Below are 27656 nucleotides of genomic sequence, written 5' to 3' on the forward strand. Positions count from 1 at the left end.
CACCAGGCTCAGCGGAACCCCCAAGGTTTGAAGAAATGCAACAAAGGCTTTGTGATCAGGGTTGACCCCTAAAGTGGGGGAGAACACCAAAAACAGCTCCGCGGGGAGACTGAGCATGCTTAGTGTTCACAGAATGCTGATTTACTGAGGGTGGGGTGGTTTTTTATTATTTTGGGAGGGAGGGAGGGGGAGTTGGAAAACCAGAGGGGAGAGGAACACAGTGGGATATTCTGGGAAATGGCTTAGCTGGCTGGCTGGGATCCTGAACACGTGCAACTTCTTGTCAAGCAACCGAGGGGAACACAACTTGGGACTTGGGCAAGAAGCAGCAGAATGAAGTTACTCAACTCCATGCCCCGGGCGATTTCAGAACAGCCAAACATATTTAATTGCTAATGATCATGTTTCAGTTCTTCTTATTTAACTTTTCCATGTGATTTCTTATTAGTACGTCATGCCCTGCTGATTTGTCTCTGCAGTTGGCACTTCGGCCAGGTATGTTGCAATTATTATTAATTTTTGCCATGCTTGACTTGGAAGGTTTCATCAAGCATTTACTGTAAGTGAGGCAGATGGATGGCCTTCTATATCCCGCATAGGCAGTTCCCTAAAGAATGCAGACAGACCAAATTCCTGGCATTTTCATGACCCTTGTAATCCTGGAACACAAAGAGCTGGCTGCGATGGTCATGGAAAACACTGTGTCCCCCTAAAGTGCTGTGAAGGTAAAATCCCACTTTTACAGGAACGCAAAAGGAGAAAGGGAAGCTCACAAAGGTTGCTTCCATGTGACCTCATAACTGAGCATTCATCCTGATTTGCTTACACCGAATTTGCGAGGAAGTTGGACGACATTCATTCTGATTTGTTTGCAGGGAGGTGAGATGAAGTTGCACCAAGCAAATGCTATCCCACACTTTCCACTCTTTTTTTCTATATTCCCCACCCAACCCAAAAGAAGGTCTGGTTTTGGAGGTGGAAGCAAGTTTGTTGCACAAGAGCTCTAAATCAAGCTGAATGATTCAACCCTGATTGAATCCCACAGGGAAACGGTGACAGTTTGGAAGCAAAATAAAGTGCAAAGGTTTGCACAACTCTCAGGCAACTGGGGGCAGTCTAAAAATCTGCATGCCTGTGAATTTCTTTTCCCTCCCTCCCTCCCTTTTAAAAAAAGAGCTTTGGGGTTCAGGTCTGCCTTTTCTCCTTAGCTCAGTAGGAGAGCATTTGCTTTGCATGCAGAAGGTCGCAGGTTCAAGTCCAGTTGGGGCTTGGAAAGGCTCCTTGATTAAAACTCCTGGAGAGTCGCTGCCAGTCAGTGTAGACAATACTGAGCTAAATGGACAAATGCTCTTCCTCAGCATAAGACACCTTCCTGTGTCCCTGTGTTCCAATGACCTGAAACCCTGCAAAGGCATCTTCCTCAAAAAGCCAGTGGCAGCCAGCATTGCAAGGGATGGTGGTAAATCTGCTCCACTTCCCAGTGGGGAGGAGTTGCGGTGGACCGCATGGCCACCCACTCCCCACCGGGAGCGGGGGACTTTGCCCCCATTGCCCGGGGGATCCCGGCCACGTTAGAGCCCGGCCAGCCAATCCGCTGGCTGGGGGGGGGGGTGGCCGGGGCAGTTTAAACCAAGGGGCGAGCCAGAGGACTTCCTCTTGGCTCGCTTCCTCAATCACCCGCCCTCCCTCCCTATTTGCAGGTTAGGCACTGGCCTTGCTATGGACTTCGGTTGGTCACCTTGGTTGTCCGAGGGGCCTGGTAGGATTTTTTTCCACTTGGCAAATTGGCACTGGCCACTTGGTTTTCGCCTACCTCGTAGCAATCATCACAGCTTTGTTAGGGTTGCGGTTCGGCATTGTTTGACCTTGTGCTGGGGAGGGGAGGTGTGGCTATCACCTGCCCCTCCATGCTTAAGGGCATTCCGTTAGAGGAATCTGGGGGTGTAGATCTTGTCCGAAGCCCGGTCGGGGGCTAGGGCCTTGACACGACCCCGATGGGGACACCAGGGGGAGCTTGAGCTGGTTTGCATTGACAGGGCTCCACCCTACTGGTGGTTTACCCTTACCGGACTTCTTGCGCAGCGGGCAGGAGTCAGATATAGTCGGGTCCCATCAATGCCTAAGCCAAAACCGCTCACATTCTGTAATTCAATAAAGCTGTGGCCAAATTTGCCCATTAACATAAACTTAATATCTGTGTCCTTCTGTGAGTTATTTCCCAATGAGGGGGTGGCTGCAGGGTCTTGACACGCAATAAGCAGCAGGCGCATTGGCCAAATTCAGGGGTGTTGTTAGGGAGTAACCCAAGAGACCGTAGACCTGGCTCTTTTGAGCTGAGCCTCCGAGAGCCTACTCATTTCTTTCCCCTTTGTTAAAACAACAGCAACATTAAATTATAAACAGACATATAAATTAGCAGTCATCGTACGCAGTCATTCACATGGCATTAAAACTTGGGAAATTATTTTGCAGTACAAATTCAGCTCACAACCACGGGATATACTTCAATCTAAAGCGTTCAGATAATTTCTTCATTATTTCTGCAACGGAGACAGAAAGGACACGTACATGTATTCAGAGCTTTTTTTTCTTAAAAAATGTTTCAGGGTAATCTCATTTTGACTTAAGGAAACCACCATTTTATATTTCAAATCGGGAAAAATAAATACAGTAAATGGACAAAAGTCCCCCCCCCCCCGCCGAAAAAAAGCACTGCATATGTTTGTCTTAGAGGACCACCTTTGTTTTGTGTCATTGTTTTTGGAATTTTCAATACAGTTTGTAAAAAAATAAATAAAACAAAATAACCTTTGCAAATTTTGCAGGGCTGTCAAAAGTCTTCAATTTTCATTCTGACTCGTATCTATCGCACGCAGAGCTGTTTCCATTCTCCTGCAGTTCACATTTCGCCCAAACTACGTTACTCCCCTGGCTGTCTGCTGGGGTGGAATTTCACGTAACTGATAACGTTATCACGACATCATTCTGCACCATTCATTTCAATGTAAAGGAAACGAGGTGTGAATGGGTTGGAAACAATATAATCAATTACGTTCTGTTTGCAGATTGAAAGCAAGAACTGGAAATTGCAGAAGGGGTTCTGGGGAACTGGAAATTGCAGAAGGGGTATCTGAAGGCTATGGAGAGAAGACAGTATGATTTAGATAAAACAGGGGTAGGCAACCTAAGGCCCGTGGGCTGGATGCGGCCCAATCGCCTTCTCAGTCTGGCCCACGGATGGTCCAGGAATCAGCGTGTTTTTACACGAGTAGAAAGTGTCCTTTTATTCAAAATGCATCTCTGGGTTATTTGTGGGGCATAGGAATTTGTTCATTCCCCCCCCCTCCAAAATATAGTCTGGCTCACCACATGGTATGAGAGACGGTGTCCCGGCCCATGGCTGAAAAAGATTGCTGACCACTGAGCTAAAATCAGGAATCAGAAGGTCTTTGCTTTTCATTTGATGGAACGGCAAGGGCCGTATCGTTTATCAGGTGCCCGACCAAAAACTGTGTATAGGGAGCTGCCTTAAGGAGCTGAGCCAAACCAGAGTTTCATCTATCTCAGTCCTGCCTGCACTGATAGTAGCTCTCCGTGGTGACAGACTCAAGTTTTCCCCATCTCTCCTTGGAGATGGCAGAGACTGAACCTAAGACCATCTCCAAGTGTGAAACCGAGGCTCTGGCACTGAACCATGGCCCTTTCCCACACTGCACAGAGAGGGGAGAAAGAATGAGGGACTGGGGGATGTTAATGCCAAAGTCAGAACCAGCAGAATACTACGCAGGGTGATATTTGTTCAAGGCCCAGGTGGCTACGTGTTGAAAAATAAATAAATCCCGAGCCAGCTTGACATGTATCATCGGGGAGGATTTTTGCTTGCTGAGACACACCCCTCACCCCCCACCTAAGAGGTATGTGCCCCTACCCACTACTTTGGCCCCTTGCCCATGCCTTGATAGAGGGAATGTTCTCCTTCACAAGCTGGGATTGTCTTGTACAAAGGTCAAGAGATGTAGAGAGGAGCAGTTTAAATGACAAGGTTATGCAAGGCTGCTGCGCTGAAAGGAAATTCCTGGCCAGAAAGTGCCTCTGTTTTCTGTCTGTTTATTGCACAGCTAGTCTACGTGCCTCCCAGGTTGAGCAGAAACAGAGTAGGGGGTTTATCTACTGCAGAGAATGCAGGCAGTGGAGGCTCTTTCTTAAAGGTATGACTCATTGCCAGGGGACAAGGAGCAATTATTTGTGAACTGGGAATGGAGGATGGGTGAAATTGGGTTCAGTTTGCATTTAAAGGCGAACTTGCCTAATTCACAGTTCCCGAAACGATACACCAGGCACAGGAAAACTCAGCCCTCCAGATGTTTTGGGACTACAACTCCCGCCATCCCTAGCTAACAGGACCAGTGGTCAGGGATGATGGGAGTTGTAGTCCCAAAACATCTGGAGGGCAAAGTTTGCCTATGCCCACGATACACAAACCGAAATGCGGCCATCCTTTCCAATTTGCACCTCTCTGAATTATGCACTGCAGTTTTCCAGCTGAGTCATGTTTTCCAAAAAGCATTTACAAGGGCATTGTGTGTGTAGAACGTATAGAAATGTGACAGTCACATACAAAAATGCATCAAAATATAGAAAATTGCTTTGTGGGGGGAAAGGTGTGTTTTAGGCAACTTAGGCAGATAAAGGTAAAGGTAAAGGTACCCCTGCCCGTACGGGCCAGTCTTGACAGACTCTGGGGTTGTGCGCCCATCTCACTTAAGAGGCCAGGGGCCAGCGCTGTCCGGAGACACTTCCGGGTCACGTGGCCAGCGTGACATCGCTGCTCTGGCGAGCCAGAGCCGCACACGGAAACGCCGTTTACCTTCCCGCTGGTAAGCGGTCCCTATTTATCTACTTGCACCCGGAGGTGCTTTCGAACTGCTAGGTTGGCAGGCGCTGGGACCGAGCAGCGGGAGCGCACCCCGCCGCAGGGATTCGAACCGCCGACCTTTCGATCGGCAAGTCCTAGGCGCTGAGGCTTTTACCCACAGCGCCATATATTAGGATAAATTCATCAATGAATCTTCATGATGACTAGAAAAATAAAACAGTGAAGTGATGTGAAAATATGGAGAACTGAATTTAAGACTAGAAAAATGCAAAAGTGAGGGAAAACATAATTGACTAATATATATAATAAATAAACAGCTGATGCAAATACCTGAGAAGGTCTTTAGGGAAGGAGGCAGTATTTCCAATACTTGGGACCAAGCAGGTTTTTTAAAAAACAAACGTGAGCAGCTTGAATTGGGCCCAAAAACAAACTGGCAAGAAATGCAGAGTACACTTTACAAGAGAGTAAGCCATATGGAAATCAGTGAGCCATGCAAGAGATACAGGATAGTGCTGAACGTCAAAGAAAACTTGTAGGATTTTTATAGAGCATGTCTTTCTCATTTTCTGACACTGGTTCTCCCCGTCATGGCAAGGAAGATTGTGTTTGTCAAATGAAGGATTAACCACTGTCTGTCAGGGACAAGGGTCCAGCCTGAAGGCAGATCAACCTGTCCATTAGCTCAATGCTTTTAAGGCAAGCTAAGTACGAGGCTTGTGCACTAAGCGTAAGAACAACTTTTACAATAGATTCGCTCACTCAATGATTTATGCTTTCGGTTTAAGCCTACTCTAGCTGATAAAAGTTTGGGGCGGATTACATGTGTGCTGTAAGCTGTTTCTTTAAGGCAGAAGAGGTTAACATTGTTAAACAAAACTGATTAGACATTGTTTTTCCATCAGATGACAGCTGGACTAAATGGAATACACTTACCTTTTGCAAAATTGCAGGTGTGGCCCAACAAGATGCTGCTTTTTGCTATCCTGGTATGTTCTTTTCACTGGTTACGGTAAAAGTATTTGTGATCAGATGTCTTGCAGGAGATTCCTGTCATCAGAAAGGTTACTATTAGCTTGGAGCAACTCTGGAAAAAACTAAAGTTTATCCTTGTAAGGTTACCCCCGCTCTTCTCAATCTGGCTCCTAATTAGAATTATCTTTTGGGTCCCCGCTTCCCAGACATGAAATTTTCAAATTAATGTAATGGATTGGCATTGCTTTATAAAAGGAATGGGGAATGCTTTTCAGCTTGAAGGTCACCATCTCTTCAGGGCAACTTTCTGGAGGCCATATGTCCATATGAAGTTGTATGGAGGTTTCTGTCAGGAGTTCAGCCTACACTCAAGTAGGACCCTGGCAGGGACACATGCCCGACTGACATGTTCCCTCCCTCCTGGTCGATCGTTCAGGAGTTTCATAAGCTTTCTTCAGCCCGAGCATCACAGCGACTGATGCCAACCGACACCGGCACACTTAGGGATCTGCAGAGTTTGCGCACCTTGTGTGACAGACCTCAGCAACTCAGCATTTTGGCTAATCTACTTTATTTACATATAAACACACACAGAGCACTGCAACATGGCTCCCTCTCTAGCATCAGACAGCAAAGAGAAAAAAGAACAAAAGACAATGGTCTCACTTCATGGAACACAGTAACACAAACATCCTGTCTCTGTCACTTCCCACTCTGTGGAGTCAAAACATATACAGTCATATGATAGACAACAATCCCATGACTGCAATCATAGAGCAGGAATTCTAACAATCTAACAATCCGCCTGATTCTTACAGTCAAGAGTACTTCAGGCAAAGTTTCTTAGCCACCTTCCATCCCCCACATCTGCCAGCTATGGTTGGAAGCTTTATGTCCTCAAAGTGATTCAGGATTACGGCAACAAAAGTGGTTACCAAGTGATTATTCACAAGTTACAGCTGGCTCTAGAAGAGGAAGGGATTCTGGTGGCTCTGGGGTGTCCCTGAGGCTGTTCAAGGAAGCTGGGCAAAGGCACCAGGTGAGCTTTGCTTTGCCCTTGGCCTTAGTTGTACCTCTTGAAACAGACACTAAATTTTAACAATTCCAAAATACATTATTATTGTTGTTTTATTTATATCCTGTCTTTTCCCCAGATCCAAGCAGCTCACAAAACTCAAAACAAATACAGCTAAAATGCACACCACTAAATAAACTAAATAAATTAGAGGGACACGGGTGGTGCTGTGGGTTAAACCACAGAGCCTAGGACTTGCCGATCAGAAGGTCGGCCGTTCGAATCCCTGTGACGGGGTGAGCTCCCGTTGCTCGGTCCCTGCTCCTGCCCACCTAACAGTTCGAAAGCACGTCAAAGTGCAAGTAGATAAATAGGTACCACTCTGGCGGGAAGGTAAACAGCGTTTCCGTGTGCTGCTCTGGTTCACCAGAAGTGGCTTAGTCATGCTGGCCACATGACCCGGAAGCTGTATGCCGGCTCCCTCGCCCAATAAAGCGAGATGAGTGCCGCAACCCCAGAGTCGGTCACGACTGGACCTAATGGTCAGGGGTCCCTTTACCTTTTAAATATACTAACTTTGGGATGAAAACAATACAAAAGCATACCTATTAAAATGCAGATAGCTTAGAAAACAAAACAACCACTATTAAGAGCCCATTCCTTAAAAACAAAAAAACCAGCTCCCAAAAAGCCTACTGGAGTAAAAAAATGTCTTCACCTGCCAGTGGAAGGACATTCTATCAAAGTGATGTCGCTAGCCTATTGATGTGATGTCACCTGATTGACAAGTGGGTGTGGTTTTAATTGGAACTCTTGGTGGGTCAAGGTGAGTCCATGTGGTGGAGGTTACCTACTCTGGTTTAGAAGATTTCTTATCATCTGGATGAATGAGATAAGCATGTCCAATGTTACAATTTATACATTTTAAATCGTAATGCTCATCCGCTGTAATCCAGGCAGCCAAAGAAATAATACTTATATAACTAAGAAGTCCAACAACTGAAAGCCACAAAATAAAACTGGAATACCGCAAAGCATAATATATGCACTTATCACGGCTGATCTCATATTTGATTTCTACAACACTTTCAAATGCAGAAGGAAAAAGGCTAAGACTAACTAATATGCTTTAGGCTGAAACTGAAATGCAAGTGTTTGTTGGTATTCAGCAAGATGTAGGTTTAGTTTGAATGTGATATTTCTGGAAATCTTGATCTCACTGGGCGAATGCAGACAATCATTTACCCAGTGGTTATGCATTACACGACTGCGTATGTAACCATGTGATAATCTAATCTCCTGTATCATCCGGCCAAGTGATGAGAATTTTATCATTCCTCCACTTCCTGGGTTTCTGATACAGAATTGTATTTGCAGGCTGATATGGATGATCAGCAATCAGCTGGTTACATGCGCAGCCTGGCAAACTATCCCTTGGTAAAGAACAACTAAGTTAATCTATACTCAGCTTGCCTTTGTGCTGAAGAACCAGAAAATACCAGAGAACAAACTAGGGCCCCTTTTTCCGATACAAGAGCATTTTTCCGATACAAGTCACTCCATTGTCTAGAAACATCGAGGGATACTCAATGCATGTAACTAGCGGCAAACCAACCATGTGCGCTGTGAGTCTATGGTCTTTTAATGGTGCATCTATGCACATTCTGTATAGTATGGATAGGACGTATATTTCCTTTTTTAGTGATGGTTGAAATTACCATAATGGTCGCAACAGCAAATAAATTGAAAGATTATGAGTCTGTGGATGCAGCTCTGCAGTCTAGAAGCATGATTTGGTCTTACTTGTTTGTCTTAAACATCCTAACAAGGTTTTCTCAGATGAGGGATGGATGGGTTAACCTATTTCTGGTTCATGTCAGGTTCACATATCAATTTTAAAAAACATATGTTTTATTTTTGTATTTTACAATATTTTAACAACAAAAATTAAATCTAAACAAATTCAACCTGCTTTTTCTTCAAAACCCCCCCATTATATATCACAGTCTTACTACATAACCAATTCAAACCTATTTACAAATGTTACCTTTTCACTCCCTTTATTTCCTCCTGCTCATGTCTGCTCATGTTTTTATCATTTACAATTTGTTTTCATATATTTGACAAATTTTCCCCATACCGTTAAGAAAAGTCTCTCATCTTGATCTCTTGTTCTTCCCGGCAAGTTTCGCCATCTCTGTGTATTCCATCTGTCTCAATTGCTGATGATGGACTTTCATTGAAACTTCTTTCCATCTTTAGGCATATACCATTTGGGCAACTGTGGTAGCATACACAAATAGCTTTTTTTCCTTATCTTTGGGCACCTCTTCCTCAATTATACCTAAAAGATAAGCTTCTGGTTTTTTTAACAAAAGTTATTTTCAACATTTATAAGTCCATTCCACTCTGACAGCAATGTGCACTCTGTGTATGTGCTATATAAATCCTGTTAAACAAATCAAATATATAACTGTAAAACAATAAAATAAAATGGATGGATATTTGAATATAAATATATGTGTGTGTGTATTTGTTGTTGTTTAGTCGTTTAGTCGTGTCCAACTCTTTGTGACCCCATGGACCAGAGCACGCCAGGCACTCCTGTCTTCCACTGCCTCCCGTAGCTTGGTCAAACTCATGCTGGTAGCTTCAAGAACACTGTTCAGCCATCTCGTCCTCTCTCGTCCCCTTCTCCTTGTGCCCTCCATCTTTCCCAACATCTGGGTCTTTTCCAGGGAGTCTTCTTTTCTCATGTGGTGGCCAAAGTATTGGAGCCTCAGCTTCAGGATCTGCCCTTCCAGTGAGCACTCTGGGCTGATTTCCTTAAGAATGGAGAGGTTTTATCTTCTTGCAGTCCATGGGACTCTCAAGAGTCTCCTCCAGCACCATAATTCAAAAGCATCAATTCTTTGGCGATCAGCCTTCTTTATGGTCCAGCACTCACTTCCACACATCACTACTGGAAAAACCATAGCTTTAAGTATACGGACTTTTGTTGGCAAGGTGATGTTCCTGCTTTTTAACATGCTGTCTAGGTTTGTCATTGCATTTCTCCCAAGAAACAGGCGTCTTTTAATTTCATGACTATTTTCTTACAATATATATATTTCTAAACACTGGAGATAGAACATAGTCACTGCAGTTGTTTACTTGGGTAACTACAGCGCTGTTGCAGCATCTGGTTTGTGTGAAAGTCCTTAGTGGGAAACAGCAATTTCCTCACTTCCATTGCAGGCATTTGGACTAGAATGATCGTCTACAATTCTATGATTTCTATGAACTGGACAAATTAATGTAGTAGTGAGCGAGGGGGCATCTAATCGTGCCCCTTTCTAAAAATTTTTTTTGTGTGTGTGTGTGTTTTCTTTTTGTAAATCTACCCAACAACAACTACCAGACATTTAGAAGGCATCTGAAGGAAGCCCTGTTTAGGGAAGCTTTTAATGTTTGATGGACTACTGTATTTTAATATTTTGTTGGAAGCCGCCCAGAGTGGCTGGGGAAGCCCAGCCAGATGGGTGGGGTATAAATGATAAATTATTATTATTACCCAAGAAAACAACAAAATTGGGATCAAGGGGTTTTCCCGGGACAGTGGAGGGAGGGTGTGCTGTGCCTCGTTGGGGTAGTGGTGTTGGAAGTGCTCTAGGAGGAGGGAGGACAAATAAAATGGGTCAAGAAGGGTTGGGTTGAGAAAGCCTCTCCTCCTTCCAGAGGGGAGGAGTTGTGAGCGGGAGTCGTTTCCCGCGTGGTAGGGGGTGTTCTGGCCCCTGCGTCTGCTGTCCCGGCTGCTGTGCCACACCCCCTGGCAACCAACCAATCGGGCGGAAGTTGAGGAGGCGGGATTTAGCCGCTCAAATGCGGCTGTGGCAGCATTGCCTTCTCATTGGGCTGCTGGGTTTCGTCAGATGATGATCCAGCTGCTCTATTCCCCAGGACAACTTCGTTTTGGTCCAACCTTCTGAAGAGGAGGTTTTGGAGAGGCTCCTGTAGCCCTACGGTCATCGACAACTCCAGAAAACTTGTAAATCGTGTGGTGGCATGCAAATTGCGCTTTATGAATGGCTATGTGATTGTGCATGCTGACATCCGGTTCAGCGAGTTGACTCTGTTCTGGGAAGATGGTGTTCATCTTTCGGATCTCGGCAATGATATTTGGCTGGCCGACATCAGCAGCAGCCTTAGGGATTGGTTGCAGCTGTGAGGGTATTGGTGGCGAGCCTTTTTGGCTCAGGTGGCAGTTAGTCATTGGAATATGTTTGTGTATTGGAGGGCAGGGTGTCGCCATTGCCTACCCCTCCACTTTTGGTTATTCCATTAAAGGAATCCGGCGGTCATGGATCCTGTCTGACGCCCTTGCTAGGTGGCTAGGGCCATGGCACGACCCCCGGTGACATCAGGGGGAGCTTCCAGTTGTATTTGCATCAACAAGCTCCTCCTACTGGTGGTTAACCCTTGATAGACTCACCCGTCCCTGAGGGGGTGGACTCACGCTCTGTTGTTTTATCCAATGCCTAAGCTAATACAGTGGTACCTCAGGTTAAGTACTTAATTCGTTCCAGAGGTCCGTTCTGAACCTGGAACTGTTCTTAACCTGAAGCACCACTTTAGCTAATGGGGCCTCCTGCTGCTGCTGTGCCGCCGGAGCACGATTTCTGTTCTTATCTTGAAACAAAGTTCTTAACCTGAAGCACTATTTCTGGGTTAGCAGAGTGTGTAACCTGAAGCGTATGTAACCCGAGGTACCACTGTACCACTCACATGCTGTAATCAATAAAGTTGTGGCCTTTTTTAGCCCATTAACCTAATATACTGTGTCCTTGTGTCTTTCTTATCCTCAAGTGGGTGGCGGGTCCTCGACTCACAAATGTTTTCATGTGAGGAATGTTGAAGGGGATATTCTTATGGAAAGAGAAGCAGGGATGTGTGACTGGGCAAGAGGCCCACCAGCATTCTAGGTGTGGTTATTTGAATGTAGTATCCGGAATACTGCAGTCCGCAACAGTGTCTGGGTGGCAATCAGGAATTTTTTTGGAAAAATCCAGCCGAATAGCAGCCCCAGCAGCAGTGACGTTTTTGCTGGAAAAGCTCAACAAGTTTGGAGAAAACTGGGGGGGGGGGGGGGAAAGGTTAACAGCTTTTGCCAGAAAGGAAAAAGTTTTTTAAAAAAATAATAATATGGCAACCCTAGTGTTTCCTCCTGCTTGTTTTCTTCCTCGTGTTATTGCCAAAAGTAATAACCAGCCAAATTTCAAAGTGCTAATTGCATTATATACCGTAGAAAACAATCAGTTGCTTAGAAACACCCAAAAAAATCGTTACTCATGGTTTGCAGGAACAACATAATTAAGACCTCAGATTTCAAGATGCCTAATCCGATGGTTATGTAACTAAACTGGGTGTACTTTTCCATTTACAGTTTCAAATTCTAGAGTGGGAAAGGATTAAGGAGCACAAACAACAGGTCGCCTTGAGCGGCAGTGATATTTTTGCAACGATTGCCTTATCATCTGGACGCGCGAGAGAGCATCTAAGTACTTCCCTGCTCATTGAGATCTCTTACTGACCATCTTTTAATGGATCTGATGTCTACTAAGTTTACAATCACCGCGGAACAGGCATGTTCAGTTTGCCCCACCCACATAACCCAAGTTTGGATCTACTTTCTGCTGCTGCGCATAACGTTATGGGAGCAAGGTCCTTAACATATATATTAAATTTTAGGAAACATGAGGAGAAAAAAATAAATATTACAGCTATCGAAACAATATTACACACTTCAGAGAAACAAGTTGATACAACATAAGACTGGCTGCTAATAAACTACGAAAGAGCAACCCAAAAGAACTCAACCTGAAGCAACTTCAACCCGAGGTATGACTCTATTAAGAAAAAGAAAGAAGCTCATGGACATGCCTATAAATTATCAGGCTTTCTTGTAACTGAAATGTGTCGGTATGCAGCTGGCTTCAGCTCATCCTGCAACAGATCCCAGCAAGTTAAAATGAGGTAGTATCAGTATCAAATTTTATTTCGGTCCTAGGCCACCATAAGATACATAGAGATAAACTGAACACATAAAACTTAAAACATAAAACACATAAAACTAGCAACTGAGCATGTAACACATTTCCCTGTCATTTGGAAACCATCCTTAATAGTTAAGGGAGCAAGACCACGTGGGAGGAAGGATAGTCTCAGCCAGTGGTGTAGCGTGGGGGGTGCAGGGGGGGCCCGGCCGCACCAGGTGCAACATCTGGGGGGGGCGCTCGCACTCGCAGCTCTCTGCCCCTACCTGGCTCACTCAGGGTTAGGGGGCGCAAATTACTTGCCTTGCCCCGGGTGCTGACAACCCACGCTATGCCACTGGTCTCAGCCAATAATTCAGTGGGGCAAGCCATACTCTGGCCTCGATTCTTACGAATCCAGCTTTGAGATGTATGGTAGCATTGGAGACGTGTTTAGGTACTTGTAGGGTTGATCTTAAGAACTTAGATGAGACAAAAGTGTTATGTACTGAAGTTCTCACCCTGGGCCAGCAGGGGGATACTGTAGATAGTTTTCACTCAGGTCCACATATGCAAATAAGGAATTGAAAGTGACATTCAGTGATTGGATGGTTACAGAAAATGGTTACTGTTGCGTTCTAGTGGAGCTCTGTATAAGTAGGCTGGCTGAACCCTTCAGTTCAGTTCTGTTCTGGTCTGTGAATAAACAAGAGCTGTTTGAAGAATTGCTGTGTCATCTGATATGTTCACCCACAACTTAACAAAAAGGATCCTGTGCACATGTTTGTGAAAATGAAGCTCCACTACACACAGTGGGGGCTGACTCAGAAGTAAACACACACAGGACTGCATGGCACTGAACTCTTCAGTCTGTTAAGTAACTTGGGCCATCTTTTCTTTTTTAAAAACTCAGTCAAATCAGAACTAAGTTTTTCTTGGGAGAACATTTTGTTCAAAATGCCAGTGGTAATAAATCACCAAATACAGTTTCCGTATGAGTATACCAACCGCAGGGCTTATTATGCAATGAACAGAACAAAGTAAAGGCATGCCCAGGTGATGTTATGGCATTTCACACCTTTGCAGGGAAAGCTGCTGAACCACCTGCTTTTCTGCAACTGTTTTATCCCATGTATATTCAACCCTGCTTCCCAGGAGCTACAGGCAACCAGTGTCTCACAGCAACCAGTGGTGTCCGGTGGCCCTTGAGACCGAAAGGGCAGAAGGCCGAGAGAGGTCAAAAGTAGATCCAGTGAAAGGTGTTACCAAGTCATCTGGCTCCAACGTGCTCCCACTGCTGGTGTTTGAAGCAGTGTACACAGGATGTTAGCCACATCCACATCTGTCCTGTAGTTTCTTGAGAAAACCTGCTGTCGGATGCATTGTCTCTTAAACTCCCATCCGATTTAAACACGCAAACCACACTCATTTTGCAATTAACCTCAGGTGCATACATTTGAGGCAGCCATTGTGCATGCGCAGATGATGGCACATGCACAGGTGTGAGCTTCACTAAATAGTAGTTATGTGGGGTAATGAAGCCACAGAGAAATCAAACAGGCAATGCTCATTAGGTGAAGACACCTCCACCACACCCTCCAACATTTCTTCGATAAAAATGGGGATGTCCCATTCCATAATGATAATTTTACTATTTACACCCCACACATCTGACTGTGTGACCCCAGCCACTCTGGGCAGCTTCCAACACATAATAAAACATTTAAAAAAAATCCTATACAGGATTGCCTTCAGATGGCTCGTGGGTCAGTTACCTCCATACTCTCCCACATTTCTCCAATGAAAATAGAGACATTCTAAGGAAAAGTGGGACATTCCAGGATCAAAGCAGAAACCGGGATGGATTCTCTAAATCAGGGACATCCCTGGAAAACAGGGGCACTTGGAGGGTCTGCTCCACCCCCTTTCTGGCGTGTACAGCAGCGTGCAAATGCGACTTGAAATGCGACAGGGGAGAACTGCCTGGGTTTTAAGCTGCTAACACTTAAATCTATATTCTGAAAAAAGCCACCTTCTGCTTGAACAAGTATCCCAGCTGAAGGACTGGAACTAGCTGAAGCACAAGTAGAGAATGCTTTCTTCTGAAACATTTAAGATAATGTTTTCTCATTGTTAACTTTGCTTTACCAACTTTGCTTTGGTAAATGCGCACTGTGTAGCTGACCTCCTGTTATGTACTGAAGTTCTCACCCTGGGCCAGCAGGGGGACACTGTAGATAGTTATGCAAATGAAGGATTGAAAGTGATGTTCAGTGATTGGATAGTTTTAGAAAGTCGCAACAGTTGCATTGTTCTGGAGCTCTATATAAGTAGGCTGACTGAGCTCCTCAGTTCAGTTCAGTTCTGGCATCTGAATAAAGAAGAGCTGTTTGAAGAATCGCTGTGTCGTCTGATATGTTTGCTCACAACTTAACACCTCCTTTAAGATACAGTGGTACCTCAGGTTACATAGGCTTCAGGTTAAATACGCTTCAGGTTACAGACTCTGCTAACCCATAAATATTACCTTGTATTAAGAACTTTGCTTCAGGATGAGAACAGAAATTGTGCAGCAGCAGCACAGCAGGAGGTCCCATTAGCTAAAGTGGTACCTCAGGTTAAGAACAGTTTCAGGTTAAGAACAGACTTCCAGAACGAATTAAGTTCTTAACCTGAGGTACCACTGTAATGTTTTAGTTTCTTGTTGATTGTGTTACTTTGAATGCAAGTTTTATATTTGATTTTCTTCAGTAATGTTTTATCCTGGATCGTCTTATCTGATGTTTTGATGTAGGTAGGTTGCAAACCGCTTGGAGATTTATTTATTTATTTTCTAAAGAATTATACAGCAAAGCGGTATAGATTTCCTGGAATTGAAGAAATCACGTCTTCCAGTTTCAATCTGAAGGCGCAATTAAGACTGGTTAGTCTCTGAAATATCGCAAGGCTCCTTTGCTTTCTGCAAAGCGCATATTTATCAATAAGTAAAATAAGATTTAAAAATGCCAGCTCCATCCCGGCCAGGCATCCACCTGGGGCAAAAGGAGGCGGGGCTAACTGCTCGGCTCCTCCCCGCCCGATCGGCGCTCTACTCCACAACCTGGGGCTTGACAACACGGAGATCCCGGAAGTGAGGCGAAGGTTCAGTCAGAGGCGCAGCGGCTGTGTCGGGTCTTCGGAGAGTCGTCGTCATGTCTACGGCTATGAACTTCGGGACGAAAAGCTTCAAGCCGAGACCGCCGGACAAAGGCGCTTTCCCTCTGGATCATTTCGGTGAGACGGTTCCCCCCCTCCGCAACCGTTCGTCACCTCGACTGCGCATGTGCGATTCCTCCATCCACCATAGAGAGGACGTTGGGTGGGGGGAGAGAAAGTACGACAGGCATTTCCGGCCTAAAAGCGTACAGTCAATAAGGGCGCTTGCCCATAGATGCGCAAATGATAGAGGGGTACCTCTGTGAGCCCATAGAAACGATAGCTTTCCGTTAGCAGAACCTCTGTCATCGGCCCCCTAGGGGAGGGGAGGGGAACTTTTGACCATCGTGCTGCTGAGGGACTATAACTCCCATCATCCTTGGTGGGGCCCATGCTGGCTAGGGCTGATGGGAGTTGGAGTCCCTCAACACCTGGGGGCGCATTTTTCGCCATAAAAATGGAAGGGCAGGGGTGCAAATCAATGATTTTTAAAGCTCCACCTCCAGCACAAGAATTGACGCTGGGACCAGTAAGAGAGGCAGAAGAACATTATTTATTTATTTATTTTGATTGCACTTTATTTATTTATCTTATTTTGCACCATTTGATTGTACAGTGATACCTCGGGTTACATGCACTTCAGGTTACATATGCTTCAGGTTACAGACTCTGCTAACCCAGAAATATTACCTCGGGTTAAGAACTTCAGCATGAGAACAGAAATTGTGCGGTGGTGGCACAGCGGCAGCAGGAAGCCCCATTAGCTAAAGTGGTGCTTCAGGTTAAGAACAGTTTCAGGTTAAGAACAGACCTCCAGAACAAATTAAGTTCTTAACCTGAGGTACCACTGTATAAAATAGACAAACCTCAAAGCGGTCTACAAAAATAAAATAAAAAATAATAATTACAAGCCTATTTTAAAACATACAAAAATATTTATCTATCTCTCTTGGGGGGGGGGCAAGGAGCTCAAGGTGGTGTTTGTAATTATCCCCCTCTATAATGGCATCATCTGCACTGTACATATAAAGCAATAGCATAAGAACAGATTGAGCCAATGCCACTATAGATTTAAAGCAGCATCACACCACTTAAATAGTCATGGCTTCCCCCAAAGAATCCTAAGAACTGCTAATGAATTCTAAATCAGCAACTTCACACTGAATTCCCCCTTTGAAACTATTTTTTTCTTGGAGCTTAGTGACCTGGAGGTTTGCTGGTGCCTCGGTGGTTTCAAGGTGTCCCCCTGCCTACTGCATTACGTTCTCGTGCTGAGCCACAGCAGCCAGCCTGTCCTTTTGAATAGCGCTATTGTTTTGTCTTACTCTTAATTCCATGTCTGTTTCTTTTCATGCCTCCTGTTTCAAAAAACGTGCTTTCCTTCTGTCGCACAGGTGAATGTACAGCTTTCAAAGAAAAATTCATGAAGTGTCTGAGGGAGAACAGCTTTGAGAATGCATTGTGCAGGCAGGAATCAAAGGAATATTTAGAATGCAGAATGGAGAGGCAAGTGCATTCTTATTTGCAACACTTCACTCAAGCTAATGGATGTTTGCTCTCAATTTGCCAGAGACAACTTATGCTGGGCTGTCAGTGCACGGTGGATTTTTGGCTCCACAAACCACTGCTTCATTTTTGAAATCTGTAAAATTACAGTACAGTACAGTACTCTTTTCTTTTCTCCTCCTCCTCCTCCTCCTCCTCCTCTTCTTCTTCTTCTTTTTGCTGACAGTGAGTCTACATCCACCCCATAAATTTAAAGCACTGTTATACCCCTTTAACAGTCACTGCTTTCCCCAAGGAATCATGGGAACTGTAGTTTGTTAAGGGTTTTGAGAGTTTTTAGGAGACCCCCTGTTTCCCTCCCAGAGCTACAGTTTCCTGAGAAGAACGATTGATTGTTAAATCACTTTGTTGTTTTTGATATGACTTTGTAGCTTCCTACGTCCCTGTGTTTCTAGGGCGGCTGAGTGGTCCAGTGGACTAGAAACCTGTTGTTGTTTTTAAAAGGGAAACTGACATCCTTGGCAATTCAAATTCTCTAGCCCATACCCCTTTTGTGAGCTTCTGTGCATTTTTAAGCAACCACTGCCCACATATTTTCAAGCATATTTTTATATCCCTAAGCCAGGAACCTTCCTTTAAAAGAAAGCAAACCAACACCCTTAATTATACAAATTCTTTGCCAGGGGCTCCTCTGCAGTCCTATAGAATCATGTGAATCTTCTGGGTTTGTTTTTTTATTTTATTTTAAGGGGTACAAAATTATTCAGAAAATGAAATTGCTAAGCACGCCACTTTCAAGTTTAATGCTTTTCAAATTGTTTTTTGTTTGCTTGTTTGTTTAGACAGCTTATGGCCAAAGAACCACTGGCAAAATTGGGATTTAAAGACCTAATAGAAGAAAAATCAGAAACCCAACAGGAGACATTGTGATGAAGAGAAAGAGAATCGTAACCTTCTCCTATAGAAAGGAGAAAATCTGCTGTGGTACATATTGTACGTTTCAGATCCTATCTTGATATGAAGTGCTCCTTGGAAGAAGCTGTTGGTCCCAGTGAACTCAGTGTGTTTCCATCTGAGTACATGTATGTGCTGTTAGTGTGGGAAAGGAAATATTCCTTGGATATTCAAATCTGGACTACAAGTTCCCAATACTTGCTTTGCGAAAGATTCAGCCCACCAGCCCTGGTTCTGTCCAGCACAGAACTCATTGCACTGTGCATTGGGTTCAGCTTCTCTTCTTACAATTGGTATAAATTATAAATTATTATTATTTGAGAGAAATGCTTCCTAGGATCTTAAGTACATTTGCTTAGAAGGAAGGTGTGCAGAAATTATTCACTGGGACTTGCATCCAAATGAAAGCCTCTAGGATAGGCATGTAAATAAATAAATTGTTTTTGAATCAGATTGTTTCTGATCATTTCATTCCTAAATCCAGCCCTCCTCTCCATCTCTTTCAGTTTCAGTTATGAAAATATTTCTCATCAGAAGTGAGAATATTTGCCTGCCCTTCTGTCCTAGACCTCAATCTTTTGGCAACACAGAATTAATTCAGTAAAATGTAACTTTGTTGCCCCTTTCAGAAATGTATGTGCATGTTTTGAGATTTTGTTGTTGTTGCTGTCTTAAAACAGAAAGAAAATGCAGTGTGTTCTAGTACATTGGTAAATGAGGCAATGAGAAATACAGGCCCCAATCCAGGGCAAAGTGAGGCACACTTAAGCCCGTAATGCGCAGAAATGTAACTAATTGTGTGCTGAAATGTGGCCACGATATGCATGACTTTGAATGGGGTGTGTGTTTATGTGTGATTGTTTTTAAGAGTTTTTTTGAGGAACGGCATACCCTTTGATTTGAAGGTGATTCTCCTGCGTGGGGTGGGGAGACAGGAAGGACCTTAACTGAAACCCACAACCCACACATTGCCCTTTCCTTTGCAACTTGAAGCTGCCTTCGCAAGAGAGGGAGGATGTCTTCTTGTCCCACCCACTCTGGCACCTCAGCTGATGCTGTCTGGGTTAACCCTAAGAACGGCTTAAGTAGGACCCGGCTGGATCAGGCCAATGGCCCATCTAGTCCAGCATCCTGTCCTCACAGTGGCCAACCAAGCTTGTTCAAGAAGCAGGATTTGGTCCCCCTCCCCTCCTGCAGTTTCCAGCAACCAGTATTCCAATGCACTTTTCCCACCAACCACGATAATCTCAACAGCCCTTACTAAGATTGCCAGAGAACCATGGAGTTGGAGAGGGGTGTCAGATAGTCTAACCCTCTGTTCAATGTAGGAACGCCAGAGGCAGAAGAGCATCCTTGACAGATGGCCTCCAATCAGGGAGAGTCCATTGCCACCTTTGGGGCCACCTGGTACCACTGTCAAAGTGTTCTTGGGACAGGCTGGAGTGATGCAGGGTCTGCTTTGCATGCAGAGGGTCCCAACTTCAAAGCCCAGCAACTGCCAAGGAAGGCTGGGAGAGACCCCTCTCTGAAACCCTGGAGAGCCACTGCGATCAGTGTAGTTGATAACTACACTGCTAATGGCCTGGTTCCATAAAAAGCAGCTTCCTATTCTTCAGGTTACAGTGGTACCTTGGGTTATAGACGCTTCAGGTTACAGACTCTGCTAACCCAGATATAGTACTTTGGGTTAAGAAATTTACCTCAGGATGACAACAGAAATTGCGCGGCGGTGGTGGGAGGCCCCATGAGCTAAAGTGGTACCTCAGGTCAAGAACAGTTTCAGGTTAAGAATGGACCGCCGGAACGAATTAAGTTCATAACCCGAGGTACCACTGTACCTTATTTTACAAGGCGTATTATACTGTGTATAAACTGCATTATACTGATTTACTGTAAATTTTGTTCCATTTAATCCCTGCAAGATGGCCACAAATATAGCTTGGCTTATACAGCGGCCAATAAATAAATACAGTGGTACCTCAGGTTACAGACGCTTCAGGTTACAAACTCTGCTAACCCAGAAATAGTACCTCGGGTTAGGAACTTTGCTTCAGGATGAGAACAGAAATCACACAGCGGCAGTGGGAGGCCCCATTAGCTAAAGTGGTACCTCAGGTTAAGAACAGTTTCAGGTTGAGAACGGACCTCCAGAACGAATTAAGTTCTTAACCTGAGGTACCACTGTATAGTCAACTCAGCTTCATTCAGTGGTAAGAACTCCTAAAATGAATGGACCTAAGGTTCCTTCTGCACCATATATTGAAAGCAGTATCATATCACTTTCACTTCACCCCAAAGAATTGTGGAAAGCATAATTGGTTAAGAATGCTGAGAACTGTCATGTGAGTTAGCAAAAGCTTTCTGTGAAATGATTTATAATGAGTTGGGAGGGGGGGAATGTTGAATATCACTTTTGTGAAAAAACCAGAAGTTTTTCTTCTAGGTATAATTGTCGGAGAAGTACGCAATGAACAGGAAAAAACTTTATGTATGCTACCACAGCTTCCCAGATGATTTACACCCAAAGATGGAAAGAAGAAGCAGTCCCAACAAAACAGGACTGGCAGTTTTAATTGATGGAGTACGCAGAAATGGCGAAACTTACCGGAAGAATTAGAAATCAAGATGACAGATTATTTAAAACCACAATAGGGGGAAATTATTGATTATTTGAAGATACATTGTAAATAAATTAAAATGTTAGCAGCATTGATATAAACATATGCAGCAAGAGATAATTAAAGGGGAAGATAAAAGAAATTTGGTAAATAGGTTTGAATTGGATATACAGTAATAAAAAGATATGAACTAAATAACTGCAGAAAGGAGGGGAGTTGAGGGAAATGCAAATTAAATTTGTAAAGATTTTGTTTTTCTCGTTAAAAATGCTTGTAAAATGTGAAAATAGAAAATATATTTTATTTCTGAAAAAGAGTGCTGAAGGAGACCCCATTCCCCTCACAGAGCTACAGTCCCCATAATTCTCTGGGAAATGGGGTGGATTACTGAGCTGTTCTGGGACTTATAGCTCTGTGAGGGGAAAGAGGGATGACTCTCAGCATCTTTAACAAACTACACTTCCCAGGATTCTTTGGCTATGACATTGCTCTAAATTTATAGTGCAGATGGGCCTAATTGGTCTGCTCTATAAGAAGCACAGCATTGGGTACAGCCTCGTGTTCCTGTCGGCACCAATTGTCAAACTGCTCTTGCTGTTAGGAAGTTAACCCTCATGTTTCCCTTCTGAAACTTGAGCCTCTTTATGCTAGTTCTGCCCTCTGGGGCAGCAGACAACAAATCTTGCAGGAGGTCATGTGATGGCCCTTCAGTTATTTAAAGAATGTGTGAAAACATAAGAAGAGGCTGCTGGATCAGGCCATTGGCCCATCTAGTCCTGCATCCTGGTCTCACACTGGCCAACCAAATGCCTTGGGGGTGGGGGAAAGCCCGCAAGCAGGACCTGAACTCAGCACTCTCCCCTCCTATGGCTTCCAGCAACTGGTATTCAGAAGCATGACTGCATTGCAACAGTGGAGACTGAGCATAGCCATCATGGTTAGTAGCCATTGATAGTCTATACCTCCATGAAATTGTCTGATTGTCTTTTGAAGCCCTTGAAGTTAGTGGCTATACCTGTCTATTGTGGGTGCTAATTCCATAGTTTGGTGCTGGAGGAGACTCTTGAGAGTCCCATGGACTGCAAGAAGATCAAACCTCTCCATTCTTAAGGAAATCAGCCCTGAGTGCTCACTGGAATCCTGAAGCTCACTGGATCCTGAAGCTGAGGCTCCAATACTTTGGCCACCTCATGAGAAGAGAAGACTCCCTGGAAAAGACCCTGATCCTGGGAAAGATGGAGGACACAAGGAGAAGGGGACGACAGAGGATGAGATGGTTGGACGGTGTTCTCGAAGCTACAAACATGAGTCTGACCAGACTGCGGGAGGCAGTGGAAGACAGGAGTGCCTGGCGTGCTCTGGTCCATGGGGTCACAAAGAGTCGGACATGACTAAACGACTAAACAACAACAACAACAACAATTCCATAGTTCAACTTTTATCAATCCTGAATTTCTCAGTGTTCAGCTTCATTGGGTGCCCAGTGCTACAAGAGAGGGAGAAAATATGTTCTCCACTTTCTCCTTGCCATGAATGATTTTTATGAATTTATGCACCTCCTCATCGTCTTTTCTCTAAACTAAGAAGTCCCCTCATTCCATCTCTATGGTCATTTTGGTTGCTCTTTTTTTCTGAACCTTTCCTAACTCTACAATTTTTGAGGGGAGCGCGATCGTTTCAGATTAATAATGTAATGAAAGTGATAGTGTGGTTTCGTTGCCGAAACAGGTTTTGTGCTAAAACAGAGGAAGGGACATCCCTCCCTTTTCCAAAGAACGCTGTGAAAGTATGAAAACAATCTCCCGTACCTTCCAAGAAGATAAATGGCATTTCTTGCCTCTGTGCTGTCTGGGTATTATGAAGAGAATCTGCTCAAGGCTATGAATGGAAGCCACTTACTGGCAGTGCCTGCAATTGACAAACAATGGTGGCCTTTCTTAAATGGGTGTCTGCTAGATTTTTATCCTGTGTGTTAAATGGAAAGAAGCAGCTAATCTGAGGGCCCAGGTAAATCACTGGGGTGGGGAAGAGGTACATTAGTTCCAGCATTCCTAAGATAAAGCCCAAGGACAAATGTGGAGGAAAATGTTTCATGGAAGGATCAATGTTTGCTTCTTGAAGGGCTGGTGTGGTGCTTTGCTGCTTGGGCAGCGATGGCCCATTTTTCACATCCTGCAAACCATTTGTGCAGTGCCAGCTCCTCCAAGCTGGAGCCCCCCTAAATGTTGTGGTGCTACAACTCCCTTTATCCCTGACCGTTGTCCTTGCTGGCTGGGTCCGAGAAGAGGAGTGTGCTGGAGCAGGCCAATGGCCCATCTAGCCTGATCTCACAGTGGCCGCCCAGATGCCTGCAGGAAACCCACAAGCGGGACCCCAACACAAGACCCCTCTCCCAGTGTGCCAGTGTGGTGTAGTGGTTAGGAGTGGTGGACTCGTAATCTGGGGAACCGGGTTCGCTTCCCCGCTCCTCCACCTGCAGCTGCTGGGTGACCTTGGGCCAGTCACACTTCTCTGAAGTCTCTTAGCCCCACTCACCTCACAGAGTGTTTGTTGTGGGGGAGGAAGGGAAAGGAGAATGTTAGCCGCTTTGAGACTCCTTCGGGTAGTGATAAAGCGGGATATCAAATCCAAACTCTTCTTCTTCTTCCCCACTTGGGACTCTGGGTCATATTCAGAGCCATGCTGCCTCTGACAGTGGAGACAAAACATAGCCATGATGACTCTTAGCCTTTGATAGCCTTTACCTCTAGAAATTTGGCCAATCTTCTTTCAACACCATCCAAGATGGCAGCCATAACTGCTTCCTTTGGGGGGCAAATTCCATCATTTTTAACTACACCCTCAAGACTGCTATTTATATTTTCTTTAAAACTTTCACACACAACCCTTTATTGCCTCTAATGAGCAAAGAGAGCCTCATAACAGGATTACGACTGTGCTGCAAAAGAGGCATGAGCAAATCTGTCTGTTTTTATTTCTCTCTTTCTCCCCCCTGCCAAAAAAAAAATCTTAAGTTTGGTTCTGCACTTTTCTGCATCAGTCTGCATAGAGAGAAGAGAGATAGTCCTCATGAAAATTCACCAGCATTTTAGCGCAAATTTCTTCTAACACATTCTTACTGCAATTTTGCCCAATTTCCCCTCTCTCTTTTTGCTAAGCAAATGTTCCTTTTTGTATTTTTATGTTGTGAACTGCCCTGCGGTCTTCAAGTGAAGGGCGGTATGCAAATTTAATAAATAAAATAAAAATACTATAAGCCAATCTTTGTATGTTATTTCCAACAACTTGCACACATTTCATTCTTGTATATGCATTTTTCGTACACTTGGCTGGGGAACTGCAAACATTCAGGAAAGTGAAAATTTCTAAGGAGAGCTGTGATTTGATTTGCTACTGTTTTGCCTATAACATGCATCGAAGCAAATTTCTCCCTTGCTACTTGCTGCAAAGGTGGTGGTTTCTAATTTTCCTACAAAAACGACACGAAAACTCCCCCTTGTGGGGAAGTTATGGAAGAGTTGGGGGGGAATGAGGGTGCTTTTTTAAATGTTTCCCTTCCTTGAGATCCATTGAAGATCACTACATAATTAATCAAGTAATTAATTACTTGCAAGATCACCTTACCCTATATACACCCACTGGAACACTCTGATGTGCAGAACTGGCAATGTTGCAGGAAAATTGAACACAGGAGGTGGGAGATGGAATGGAGAATTCTGAAAGGGCATGGCTGGCTGGGACCATGAACCAGGAGCACTTTGCAACTTTTTGTTGCAGGTCCCGCTTTTAAGAATGGCCTCATGCTTTGTTTTGCTCACCTTTCTTGATAGCGGGGAAGCAGTTTTGTTTACCGTGGGCTTTTGTAGATCTTGCTGGCCTGTTTCCGCCCTCTCTCACGCGCTCTCCCTGCTGCACGAGCCCACTAGATAGCGCATGATTAATCTTCTACTTTGGGAAGATGTTCTCACTGGCAGTAGAACTGGAGCAAGGGTACACAGTGCGCTCATGTGCAGATCGCTTTCCATTTGCTCATCAGCTCCCACACTGGTTCGGTGGAACGAATGACGTAATCCAAAACGAGCCAGATCAGCTGCTGGTCACGGCTAATGTTTTTTGGCTTTTCCATGTGCTGTCGTCTCTGGCAATTCAGAGAGAGCCTCTCTGTGCCCTGTGAATGGGTCAGTATCCGAACCCTCCATGTGAAATATTAAAGCGACATAGCTAGGGCTTAAGGAGTAAGAAGAAGGTGTTTTGGCAGTCACTCTGGCCTGTTTGGAAGTCAGACTCCCTGATCTGAAAACACTTCATCAGAGAAATTGACTTACCAACTTGGGGTTTCTGAGGCTGGCTTGGTTTTTTTTTTAGTTCACCTTATTCAACAACACATTCATACAGATGGCAAGTTCCATCCAAATATGATTTCATCTGGCACTGTTTTTGATTACATGAGTATTTTATCTGTTGTTTCTGTCTTGTCTTTAAATACTGCCATATTGCCTCTTTTGCACAAGTTTCATTTATTTATTTAATCTTTCATCTGCTTTCCTGACCATGCTCAATTGTGTGTCTTTTTTGTCTGTGAATTATCCACCACCACGTTACGTGATATGTATCCACCACGTTACGTTTTTGTCTGTGAATTGTCCACCACCATGTTACGTGATATGTCTGTGTTTGTTGCCTTTCCTGACTGGAGTACAAAATGCACTCTGTGCTTGTTTAGGGAAGTTTTTTAAATGTTTGATGCTTCATCACTTTATTATTATTAATATTCTGTTGGGGGCTGCCCAGAGTGGCTGGGGAAACCCCACCAGATGGGTGGGTTATAAATAATTTATTATTATTATTATTATTATTATTATTATTATTATTACCACTGCAATCCTCGCCCAGTTGACAATATGCATAAATCACAAAGCTAAAGAACAAGAAAGTAAGTTAACCGCTAGATTCAGTTAATACAGGGTTTATTCATTTTCCTGACATCCTGGTTACCTTGAGATGGCATAGATCCTCCCCCTTTTTAAAAAAACCTCAAAACAACCCTGGCAAGACTCAGCAAACAGTGACTTGTCTGTGACTATCCTGTGAGCTTCATGGCTGAGCAGGAATTTGAACCATGGACTGTAATGTCATGTCCTGGTCTGATGCTGGAGCCTGGAAAGGGAAAAGCATTGGTTGGGTTTCAGAACCATGGATAGCTCCAAGAGCACCCCCCCCCCCCTCTCTCTCTCTCTCTCTCTCTCTCTCTCTCTGTGTGTGTGTGTCTTGTTGAATGGTCTCTTTAAATTTGAAGGTTCATTATTGTTCCACAAGATGTGTATTTCTTTAAGGGCCAGAGCAAACAACATTACCTAGTTTTACAGCTGTGAAGCAGTATAGCAGGTGCTGTTAAGTTGTGTTGATTAAGCTGTGTCAGCAATTGGGATAGTATATAGAGAGCAGCACCTAGCTCTCTCAGTACCCTGGTGGATGGGTTGCTGGTTGGGTCATGCTTATTCATATATTATAATTAATGTAAAAGGAGTTTTTGTTATTGCTATTAAAACCTAGCTAAAGTTATTTTGCATTCCTTGTAATGTGTGGTCTCCCCAGCAAGCTCTCTGCAGCGCAACTAATCTGCAAATAGCCAACATCTTTATCTGTCTGTCTTTCTCTCCACCTCCTGGGGCAGGCATTTGGTTCCTCAAGCTCAGGGGGAAGTGCCAATGAGGGTCCAGGTTCTGACCCGACATTTCCAGGAGGTTCTCATGTTTCTATGTTATTGTGTGTTGCTGCCGTTTTTCTAAAATAAATGGGCTGCATCCAACAAAGCTTTACTCAGAACAAACCCATTGAAATTAATGGACCTCATTTGGTCATAGTCAAGGAGGACTAGCTTTAGATACAACCCAATCTTTTTAAAAAAACAAAACAATGTAGGTTTAACAGGAAGAAAAGATGGAAGCATCATCAGTTGACATTTAAGAATGTCTGATCAATGTCCCATCAATGTGGACTTCAACATCTAGGTTACTATAAGCAGACCATATGTGGTGTAGAGTGGTTAGAAGATTGTTGGGCCAGGGTTCAAATCCCCACTCAGCTATGAAGCTCACTTGGGGGGTGGGGAGCATTCACTGCTTGTCAGCCTAACCTACCTCACAGGGTTGTTGTGGGGGTTAAATGTGGATCGGAAGAGCCATGTATACCTCCTTGAGCTCCTTGAAGAAGAGGCGGGATATAGATGCAATAAAATAAAAATAACAGGCTTCTAAATGAGATGGTTCAGTATAAGCTATATCTTCAGACATAGGATGAGCAGTGAGACATAAGATGAGCAGACCACTGAGTAAGTCATAGATGGTGGTGTTTCTTTGCCACCATAAGGGCCAGTAGGGTCCACTTTCCTTGCCCATCTGTTAGTCCCCACATCACAGGAAAGTAATTCCAATTCCAATTCCAATTCCAATATAATATGCCTGAAAGAGAATGCCGTTCTCAATATTCTCTATCTTTTATATATA

At 44.1% G+C, this 27656-nt stretch overlaps 1 protein-coding gene across 1 annotated transcript; it reads left to right on the forward strand.

Annotated features, from left to right (window-relative positions):
- The first annotated feature begins 15971 nt into the window (after positions 1-15971).
- On the forward strand, positions 15972-18983 carry COX19 (cytochrome c oxidase assembly factor COX19). Its single transcript, XM_083711917.1, has 3 exons — positions 15972-16150; positions 17467-17582; positions 18425-18983. The coding sequence occupies exons 1-3, from the start codon at positions 16069-16071 to the stop codon at positions 18506-18508; spliced, it is 282 nt and encodes a 93-aa protein (XP_083568043.1). The 5' UTR covers positions 15972-16068; the 3' UTR covers positions 18509-18983.
- Positions 18984-27656: the final 8673 nt, after the last annotated feature.

Source organism: Podarcis gaigeae (assembly GCF_964106915.1).
Source record: "Podarcis gaigeae genome assembly, chromosome: 14".
Classification (NCBI taxonomy): Eukaryota; Metazoa; Chordata; class Lepidosauria; order Squamata; family Lacertidae; genus Podarcis; species Podarcis gaigeae.

Coding starts and splice junctions, on each gene's coding strand:
- COX19 (XM_083711917.1), top strand. CDS start 16,069: ATGTCTACGGCTATGAACTTCGGGACGAAAAGCTTCAAGCCGAGACCG. Junction 16,151..17,466: donor TTTCCCTCTGGATCATTTCG/GTGAGACGGTTC, acceptor TCTGTCGCACAG/GTGAATGTACAGCTTTCAAA. Junction 17,583..18,424: donor AATGCAGAATGGAGAGGCAA/GTGCATTCTTAT, acceptor TTGTTTAGACAG/CTTATGGCCAAAGAACCACT.